General features: G+C 42.0%; 1 protein-coding gene across 2 annotated transcripts; it reads right to left on the reverse strand.

Annotated features, from left to right (window-relative positions):
• Positions 1 to 286: 286 nt before the first annotated feature.
• Positions 287 to 10,900, reverse strand: LOC129926904 (uncharacterized). 2 transcript variants are annotated; one of them, XR_008778598.1, is made up of 2 exons: positions 4,105 to 10,900; positions 287 to 3,332 (listed from the first exon to the last, which is right to left on the reverse strand). XR_008778598.1 is itself a non-coding variant. In XM_056033443.1 (2 exons), the coding sequence occupies exon 2, from the start codon at positions 7,738 to 7,740 to the stop codon at positions 4,885 to 4,887; it is 2,856 nt and encodes a 951-aa protein (XP_055889418.1). In that variant the 5' UTR covers positions 7,741 to 8,693; positions 9,468 to 10,900; the 3' UTR covers positions 287 to 4,884. The 2 variants fall into 2 exon arrangements, 1 of the variants encoding a protein (XP_055889418.1); XM_056033443.1 differs by having other exon boundaries at positions 287 to 8,693; positions 9,468 to 10,900.
• Between the last annotated feature and the right edge of the window lie 10 nt (positions 10,901 to 10,910).

A 10,910-nucleotide genomic window follows, 5' to 3' on the forward strand; every position in this document is an offset into this window, starting at 1 on the left:
ATCTACTTAGGTTTCTTTAATAGTCTGCAGACGAAACTTATCAGGTCAACAAACTTTTATTGTAAGTGTACCAAAATCATGAGAATTAACAAAGAATTATCTCATGTGTTAGTGTTTCCAGCTTTGATGTGGAGACCATGGCAGTCTGTGAAGCCTTAAAGATCATTGACTCTCAAATCGGCGAGGGACATTTGAGGGCAACACAGATTGTTGTTGTCACTGACTCAAAATCTGTACTACTGGCTTTGCAAAGCCCTGAACCATGCCCCCCCCCCCCCACCAATAATCGACACTGTCATCATGGCCTCACACAACATAAAGCAGCACTATGCCACCCCTGTAATAATGCAGTGGGCACCGAGTCACATAGGTGTGACTGGCAACACTATTGCAGATTCCTTGGCCCACCAGGGAGGGCGAATTCCACCAACTGAACAGGCTGTAAGTTTTCATCATGCTCTGGCTATAATAAAAAAAAACAAATGGAAAAGTGGTTTGAGTGCTGGGACAATTCCCAAAAAGCCTGTGGAGTCTGGGAGCGCATGACGCGCCCTGACCGCACTTCCCCGTGGTGGGGGCTGTCCAGGCCTGAGCAAGCTATTATAGCACAATGCAGGACAGACCACTGTCTTGTAGGTTCATATTTCTCACGGTTATGGCCAGATTTCCATTCACGGTGCCCCCGCTGCGAGGAAGAAGAGGAAACAGTGCCTCATATTCTGTTTGATTGCCCCAGACTTGCTGATCTCCGTCTTGACAGGTCTGGGAAACCAAAAATTCTCGACCTGTATGGTGACGTGTATGCACTAAGCAAGACAGCAGGGTTTCTGTCCAGGGCTTTTGCAAGAGAAGATTTAAGCATCTCAAGACCTCACTCAAATGGAGTTTGATGATGATGATGATGAACAACAGAGCTATTGGCATTTTCATTTAAATAGAACCAGAATGAGGAAGTAGATCTACCTAAACAAAACTTCTGACTTCAAGAGAGAAGTGATATTTTACATAAAAATAGAGTTAAAATATTTTTTGTAAAAAATCCAGAACAACATTTTTTTCGTAAATGCGAAGATTTTTTGGTTTAATAATTAGAAGAGGGATTTCCAACAGTTATTTGGCGTTAGTAGATTTTTCATATAAAATTCGGAAATTTCGGACTATTTGTAAGAAAATGTAAGTAATGTAGGTCGATTTCTTTTCAAAAGAAAATCCAGAAGATTCTTTATCGATTAAAAAGCTTTTGCTATGTTTCAGCAAGAAAATTCAATGTAAAATAAGTCTAAAAAGTGATTTTCAATAATCGTTTCTAGTAAATTACTTTCTTTTTTAAAATCCTATTATCGATATTTTAAACATTTGTTTAAAGATGAAAGTACGGAACAATTTGATATCGATAATAAACTATAGTAACTTATCGTCAAAGAATATAAGTGTAATATTAGTCAATTATGCGATTTTAAAAAATCATTTGACATAATTCATTTTTTTTATAAAACAATATCCGGAACATGTTTACAGTTAATTTTACAGTCAATATAGAGATTTGATTTAGCATTTATATGCTATTTACAAAAAAAAAACGGAACAACATAATATTGATAATGTGTTTTTGCAACGTTTAAGCATGGAAATTAAATGTAATATAGGTTAGAAGAGCAAACAAACATTCGTTAGCATTGATTAGTTTTTCACAAAACATTCGGAACAATCAATCAATCATAGATACTTAAAACTATTAAGATGTTACGGGAGGAATATTAAAGGGTAAATCAGATTTTCAATAGCTTATAATTTTTTTTTTTTTTCTTTTATATTTTTTTTTATCCGTGACGAACAGACCGACCGACCGACAAAACGCACAAAAAATAAGCCTCTTTTATTCTGATGGGAACATTAAACAACAAAAAAAAAATTTAATTGAAATTTTTTAAGGAATTAGTGTTTGTTCTCTATAGACCACAGTATTTCGCTACTGCACGAAAGTCGCTGGATAAAAAGTCCATTTAAAAATGTGCGTGATATTTAGGTACAAAGCGCATTATTAGCCTTTATAAACAAACATAAATGTTTTCTTTTAATTTTAGCAGCTAGCTGACCAGAAATAACACCTTTAACTAATATTTATATTTGTTTAGAACATTTTCAATACATTTATTACATTTATTTGACTTAGTGATACTGAAAATACACAAAAAAATGGTCTTTCTTTGTTAACATATTGTAACATTGCCTCCCTTACATTTACGTAATTGTTCTAGAATTGGTGCATTTTTATGAAAAAATCGAATTAAAATACCTTTTTTAAAAAGACAATGCTTCCTTTATACAACTTATAAAGCGATTGTTTTTCTCTTAATAACTAATGCATGTTACATTAAAAAACAATCTCACTCAGGGTAGGGATGGAACAAATAAGCCGCACCCCAGTCCAAAAAGTCCTCCACGCCGTTCCACGAAGAGGCCGTCATCAGTGACTAGTGATGGGCGAAAGTTAACTAAAAAGCTGCTAACTTTTAGTTTAACTAAAAAAAATTAGTTAAGGCCAAAGTTTAAATTAAAAAAAAAAGTTTAGTTAAAATCTTAGTTTAATTTTTTTTTTTAGTTACTAACTAAAAAGTTTAATTACAAACTTTTTTAACATACATACCAATAAATATTTAGATCTATGTAATTTGGAGAATATATATAATGAATAATAGAGAGGAGATGTGGTGGAATAAGTCCGCCGATCGGTCCGTTTGTACTTCCCGATGGGGACGATGGCCTGCGACTCCTAGGGGTAAAGTCTTAGAGCCACAACGTGGTAAATATTTGGTTGATGTTATATAGGCACATAGATAGGCACAAGCAAAACGCAAAGCTTATTGGTTTTGTGGAAGAACAAGTATTTAATAAAGATAAATTAAGAAGAAATACACTCAGTGAGTGGGGGGGGGGATGTACAGAATGATTTAGGATTTTATGATGACGTTTAAGATAATATCATCACTGGGATGTTGCTCATAAAGATTCGTGTATGGTTTGCTTATTCGGCTGTCTCTCACTTATCTGTTATGCAAGGTTCTCCTTCGGGGTTGGATAAGTTGAAGCTCCGTTGTGTTGTAGCCAGTTGCTGGTGCCCTGCAGGTAGGCAGGCGCTAATGTGATGAATATGAGGATGCCACGCGGTGGGCTTACTCCTGCGGTAGTTGCAGACCGGTCCTGGGACGTCAGCCTGGAATGCCTTCGGTTCGGTTTGAGGGTGATGAGTGACTCACCCTCAACGGGAATGTGTGGAGAGCTGCTGAGGTCTGCCTTCAGGCAACAAAACACGCCAGCCCTGGTGTAGGAGGCTATGAAACGAGACATGAGAGGAGCCTGAATTATTAAACCATACAGGCTGGTTGGCGAGGGGCGCATCCTTGATAGGAGCGTCTCCCTCAGACTAACTAAGATACATGTTAACGACAATTCCCTAAGTCTGGTAATAATTGCTATACAAATGATATAATAACAATATCACGAATACACATATTAATGTACAAGGCAGGGGCATAAATGAGGAGGGAAGCAGGGAGACCATATTACAGGGTTGTAGCCCCTGTGACCTCATTGACCCACAGGTAAACAAGTCCGCGGTCACTCGTGACCAGAGGACTGTGACAAGAAGAAAAGGGGGGGGGGGTAGAAAAGGGCACATAATTATACAGGCCGAAAATAGTGGGGTAGGCATGCGAGACTGATTCTCGGGCCTAAGGATGCATGGTAACAGCACAGTATGTGCATAACCAAAACAAGCATAATCATAATGTATATATATGTGCACATATACAGGTACATGTGCACAGGTAAGAAATGATCTAGACGCGAGTAGGTCCAGATGAATATGGATATGAATAAATAACAAATTCATAAATAAATATTAGGATTAACTAAATTGTAAGGTGGATGTCCACCGTTGGGAATACAGTCAACGTTGACGAGTTATTAAGGAACACATGTTCATAGAGATTTACAAATATAATATTTGGAAGCAAACAAGTATTAACATGGTAATGATACATGAACGTAAATGTTACAGGCGAAGACACACTAAATAATAATGATAAAGTTTTTCCAACTCACCCGCTTTGCCTTACACAAGTTCCCAAATGAATCGTTGACTTGAGAGTCTTCTGACTTCTCAGTGATTCTGATCTAGAATGGCATTAACCTGAAACTTTCGTCTCCGGCTTTTATAGGTTCCCGAACGGTATGTTAAGAGTAGTGATGATCCAATGGCCAGCGAGTCTTTTGAGTTTAGAATTGTTAAATTGGACCAATCTTTTCATTTGGGGCTCATTCACCTGACTTCTTTAACCCGCGACCCGGGGGGGGGGGCGAGGGAGGATGAAAGCGGAACCATGCAACAATTATCAGGCTGGACCATCGCTCGATGGTACAGCGGACGGAAACGATTTGAATAGCCCTGGGCGTTAGGAGTGTCGACTCAAAGGGATGTACGTGGACACCAAATTTTAATGTCCCTGGACTTCACGGTTGCGTGCTTTTGTTTCGGCGTTTGGGGCGTAACATTCAATTTTAATGTTCCTGAACTTAACGGCTGCGTACGTTTGTTTCGACGTCTGGGTATAACTTGGGATGTGTGTTTATGGCCTATGATTTGGGGGTTGGATCTAACCTTGGTGTAATAGATTGTTTGTGTTCTACCCTGGTCAGTTTAGTGTAAAAGGGGCTATACAATGCTAACTAGTGGTTAAGAGGGGGGGGGGGGGGGGTTAGTTCCGCACTGGTCAGTTCTGTATTGCGAAGGGACGCGTTTCGTCACACACCCCTCCGCCAAAGATAATGCATTGTAAAGGCATTATTAAATTCGAAATTCTGAACTGACCTGTGAGAGGTTGCCTAGATGATAGAGGGACAAGCGGGGCCCCTACGTAGGAGCGTGCATTCGCTGATAACGTCATCGGGTCCAGCGTGAGCTGGGACGCTATGGTGGATAACAAACTCCACTACAGGATCTAGGGCTGATTTATTGGCAGACGCGATTGTGCACCAATCAAGGAAGGCGGGAGTTACTCCCTCTTTGTGACTGCCATTACGGGCAGGAGAGTGGCTAAATAGTAGTAGCCGGGACTGGGCATTCGGTTTGTTTTCGTTGTGTTGAAACTGCTGAAGGCCCTTCGAGAATTTAGGCGTGGTGAGAAATACCTTACGCCTGCTGCAAAAGTGTGGCCAGCTTATTCTAGCAGACAGATAGCCTAGCAAGAATGCAATGAGCATGAGTGTTGCCACCAGTACTAGTCTGGGAGGCACATGGAGAGTTGAACCATCGTGTGAGGGCCCTTGTGATGCTTTAGGGTTTGAACCATAGTGATGTGCAAGAAACATCCACAAGACTACTACACATAGAAACTTTAGACAGATTTTGCAGTCTTCTCGTTTATTAGCCGAGCTAACTTGCAAGTTGGATAGTCGGCTGGGTGGCGGGTCGCTTTCACTTAGAATGACCTCAGCGTAGTTAGAGGGTAGCTCATCTATGTGGCTTAAGGGCGGATGCGGTTTTAGGCCCTCGGCGTTGAGGAGGGGTGCAGAAATGTGTAAAGTGGGGAACAGAGATGCCTTACCAGGCGGCTCGAGGGGGAGACATTGTCTTGTCTCATAACTGTTTGTACAGGCGCTTCTCGTGATGAGTGGCCTGGGGTGGGTCGCGGTGGACCGTGAGTTGAAGGCGGCACCAAGGGGTTTGATGCCTCGCACTATATCAGGTGCAATCATTGTGGCGCTGGATGCGATGTCCATTACGCTGTCGATGCCAGTGTCCTGCGGAAGGATGGTAGTGGCAGTGCCAGAGCCCTGTGCGTTGATAGGTGCGCTGGCAGAGTGGGTGCCTCGTTCGATGGCGATAGCTTTGAGATTGGCGACCTGCGTTACAACAGGCACGCAGCTAGAGTCAGCGTTCTTCGTGATAGAACCGCTGATGGGTTTCTCGGCCTTTACTCCTCGGCTCTGTTTAGAGTCCTGGGAGTTGGGTTGGCCAGTTTGCTGGGTTTGAGGGCCGGAGCGCTGGGACTGGGCCGCGTGGCTTCGTGCGCCTCCCTCCCCGCCCGAATGGTGCTGTGGGAGGCCCGGTTTGCGAGCTATTGGGCGCCAATGGATTTTCGACTTATCCCTTTTCACGGGAACGAGAATCTTTGCAGACGATAAATAGCTTCGTGGGGATTCCTTGTATCCTCTGCGGAGAGAGTTAAGGGTTTCCCTTGCGCCATCCTGTGGAGCCTGGGCTCCAGTAATCACAGGGAATGCGCTGATGTGGTCCGTTTCAGGGACCGAGGGGTTAGTTGCATTGGGGTTCACCGGAGTGATCCCTGGGGTAGTGAACCTCGGGTCTGTAGGAGTTCCCAGGAACACGTATTTGTCACCAAGCGTTAGGTCAAAGCATGGATTGTCCATGACGGCCGCCTCTATCCTACCGTTGACATATCTAGATCTCACCTTTATTCGGGCGATCGGAAGGGTGAATGGGGGAGAGTTCAAGTCTGCGCCTTGTATGGTGACCCATTTGTTGCTAATGTAGCGGGGCTTTACCAATGATTTCCTGACGATTGCCGAAAAGGAACACCCGGAATCGTATAGGCAATTAGAGGATATTCCGTTCACTAATACTTTTTCGACTGTAGGGGGATGGTTACTCGGTGATGGGTTTAGGATGGGAGTTGCTTGTGTTATCACCATCAGTGGTTGGGCTGAGTAAGGGCGACTTCTATTATGACACTCGCTGGAGTCATGGGTAGGAGAGTTATGGAAGCTGCACCACTTCTTTTGCTGCCTCGGCGGGTTGGGAGGAATGGGGAGGCGGGGTGCTTGGTTGTTGGGCTGGCGTGTTTGTTTGTTGTTATTGTTATTGCTGCTACTTGGAGGGTCGGGCTGCTTATCTACCTTCGCTATCGATGGGCTTTGGTCTGATGTTTTAGTTTTCTGCTCCCTGTGGGCTGCTAGAAATCTAACAGAGTAACTGACTATTTCTTGTGGTGTTGTGACACCGCTTTCATCTATGAAGATGCGAAGGTCAGGGGCCATACATTCGCGGAGCTGTTCTACCAGAATAAGTTCTTTTAGGCCTTCATAATTTTGAGTGAAGGGACTTAAGGATAACCATTTATCTAAGTATTTCTCTAGTCTAGTAAAGAGACTGGAATACATCTCGCGCCTTTCGAGGCGAGAGTTCCTAAATTTCTTGTGGTAGGAGCTGGCGGTCAAGTCGAACTGGACTAGCAGTGCGTTCTTGAGCGCTGAGTAGTCGTTTTGACTGGATGAGGGGAGCTTAGCATACACCTCGTAGGCCTTACCCCGAAGAGCTTGTGACACTCTAAATGGCCATTTGCCAACTGGTAGCTGGTTGTTGGTAGCCACGTTTTGAAACCTTTCTAAGAAAGTCTCTATACTTTCTTTGGTTTCATCGAAAGGTTCTAAGTTGAAGTGAGGGGTTTGACAGTTAGGGGAGTTTTGATCGGCAGCATTTGTTGTGCGCGATTCGTCGTTAGCTTTTAATTTTTCTAACTCTATTTCCTTTTCTTTCATACGGAATGCGTGAGCTTCTTTCTCTTTTTCCCTCTCAACTTTTTCCCACTCCTCGAATTTAGCTAGGATGAATGTTGGCCTGTCTTCAGGCCTGATGCCTATTTGGTCTGCCAACTCGTTGAGCTCGCGAATTTTTATAGATTTAGCTGATTCGGCTTTTGATCTAGTGCCTTCAGCCATTTTTGTGGGATAGAGGTGATGGGGAAATATGCTAGAAGCTGAAGCGGGTGAGAGGCTAACTGAATATTTATTTAATTATGTCTTCACCTGTGTTATTATCTAAATATGATACAACAAGTATATAATTAATATAATATACTATACAGCATTGACATAATCAAACCATACTGAGCAATATGTAGTTCTATGATATTAATATATATATATATATATATATATAGGGTCTAGTGGGTGGAAATTTTTAAACGTTCTGCTTATTGCCTTGTGCCTATGCTGAATGAGTTAGGGTTTTGTGATCCCGGACGAGGCGTCACAGTTTACCCCCGTTGTGGTGGAATAAGTCCGCCGATCGGTCCGTTTGTACTTCCCGATGGGGACGATGGCCTGCGACTCCTAGGGGTAAAGTCTTAGAGCCACAACGTGGTAAATATTTGGTTGATGTTATATAGGCACATAGATAGGCACAAGCAAAACGCAAAGCTTATTGGTTTTGTGGAAGAACAAGTATTTAATAAAGATAAATTAAGAAGAAATACACTCAGTGAGTGGGGGGGGGGGATGTACAGAATGATTTAGGATTTTATGATGACGTTTAAGATAATATCATCACTGGGATGTTGCTCATAAAGATTCGTGTATGGTTTGCTTATTCGGCTGTCTCTCACTTATCTGTTATGCAAGGTTCTCCTTCGGGGTTGGATAAGTTGAAGCTCCGTTGTGTTGTAGCCAGTTGCTGGTGCCCTGCAGGTAGGCAGGCGCTAATGTGATGAATATGAGGATGCCACGCGGTGGGCTTACTCCTGCGGTAGTTGCAGACCGGTCCTGGGACGTCAGCCTGGAATGCCTTCGGTTCGGTTTGAGGGTGATGAGTGACTCACCCTCAACGGGAATGTGTGGAGAGCTGCTGAGGTCTGCCTTCAGGCAACAAAACACGCCAGCCCTGGTGTAGGAGGCTATGAAACGAGACATGAGAGGAGCCTGAATTATTAAACCATACAGGCTGGTTGGCGAGGGGCGCATCCTTGATAGGAGCGTCTCCCTCAGACTAACTAAGATACATGTTAACGACAATTCCCTAAGTCTGGTAATAATTGCTATACAAATGATATAATAACAATATCACGAATACACATATTAATGTACAAGGCAGGGGCATAAATGAGGAGGGAAGCAGGGAGACCATATTACAGGGTTGTAGCCCCTGTGACCTCATTGACCCACAGGTAAACAAGTCCGCGGTCACTCGTGACCAGAGGACTGTGACAAGAAGAAAAGGGGGGGGGGGGGTAGAAAAGGGCACATAATTATACAGGCCGAAAATAGTGGGGTAGGCATGCGAGACTGATTCTCGGGCCTAAGGATGCATGGTAACAGCACAGTATGTGCATAACCAAAACAAGCATAATCATAATGTATATATATGTGCACATATACAGGTACATGTGCACAGGTAAGAAATGATCTAGACGCGAGTAGGTCCAGATGAATATGGATATGAATAAATAACAAATTCATAAATAAATATTAGGATTAACTAAATTGTAAGGTGGATGTCCACCGTTGGGAATACAGTCAACGTTGACGAGTTATTAAGGAACACATGTTCATAGAGATTTACAAATATAATATTTGGAAGCAAACAAGTATTAACATGGTAATGATACATGAACGTAAATGTTACAGGCGAAGACACACTAAATAATAATGATAAAGTTTTTCCAACTCACCCGCTTTGCCTTACACAAGTTCCCAAATGAATCGTTGACTTGAGAGTCTTCTGACTTCTCAGTGATTCTGATCTAGAATGGCATTAACCTGAAACTTTCGTCTCCGGCTTTTATAGGTTCCCGAACGGTATGTTAAGAGTAGTGATGATCCAATGGCCAGCGAGTCTTTTGAGTTTAGAATTGTTAAATTGGACCAATCTTTTCATTTGGGGCTCATTCACCTGACTTCTTTAACCCGCGACCCGGGGGGGGGGGGGGGCGAGGGAGGATGAAAGCGGAACCATGCAACAATTATCAGGCTGGACCATCGCTCGATGGTACAGCGGACGGAAACGATTTGAATAGCCCTGGGCGTTAGGAGTGTCGACTCAAAGGGATGTACGTGGACACCAAATTTTAATGTCCCTGGACTTCACGGTTGCGTGCTTTTGTTTCGGCGTTTGGGGCGTAACATTCAATTTTAATGTTCCTGAACTTAACGGCTGCGTACGTTTGTTTCGACGTCTGGGTATAACTTGGGATGTGTGTTTATGGCCTATGATTTGGGGGTTGGATCTAACCTTGGTGTAATAGATTGTTTGTGTTCTACCCTGGTCAGTTTAGTGTAAAAGGGGCTATACAATGCTAACTAGTGGTTAAGAGGGGGGGGGGGTTAGTTCCGCACCGGTCAGTTCTGTATTGCGAAGGGACGCGTTTCGTCACAGGAGAATAAACTAGAGTGTGCACAGGTCACTAGAAAGCCTTTTGATCTTTACCCTATAATGGCCGCTATTCCCGCCAATTCAAGGTATTTGAAAGGCGAGAAAAATAAACGTGTTCATTATATTTCTAGCAAGTTTCGCTGCTTGATAAATCCTGATAATTCCTTGCTTCTATAGATCTACATTTTGCTGCTTTTTATTAAACACCAGTGTGTTCCTGTATAGCTGCAGGCAAAGAATTTTGCTTTACTATAGATCTAAAAGAAATGTCGACTCTTTTTATTTTAAAACTTTTTACTAGATAGATCTAGAGTTACAGTCTAGTGACGTCTAGTCTATTAGTATTAGTCTATTACTACTATTAGATGTATAGTCATAATAGTCTATATTAGTATATTTAATTATTTTAGTCTCTTACTCTTAAGTAGAATCTAACTCTTATTAGTCGTAGTCTTAGATCTAAATGTAAATTTAAAATTATAAGTCAATAATCTAGATCTATTAATTGAAATCTATATTACTTTGACTTTATTAGACTCTAGAGATCTATTAGTTTAGAGATTACTCAGATTCTACTATTGAACTATTCTAATTCTAGAATTAGAGTCTAGATTAGATCTAGATAATTAGATGTCTATAATATAACAAGATTACTTATTATACTAAGACCTAAGATGCATAGATGATAGATCTATAATGACTATAATACTACTAATAATAGTCTTCACTATACTAGATCTAA

Source organism: Biomphalaria glabrata, chromosome 6 (genome assembly GCF_947242115.1).
Source record: "Biomphalaria glabrata chromosome 6, xgBioGlab47.1, whole genome shotgun sequence".
NCBI classification, from domain to species: Eukaryota; Metazoa; Mollusca; class Gastropoda; family Planorbidae; genus Biomphalaria; species Biomphalaria glabrata.

What these genes read in the sequence shown, in the direction of transcription:
- LOC129926904 (XM_056033443.1), bottom strand. Translation starts at nt 7,740, where the DNA reads ATGGCTGAAGGCACTAGATCAAAAGCCGAATCAGCTAAATCTATAAAA.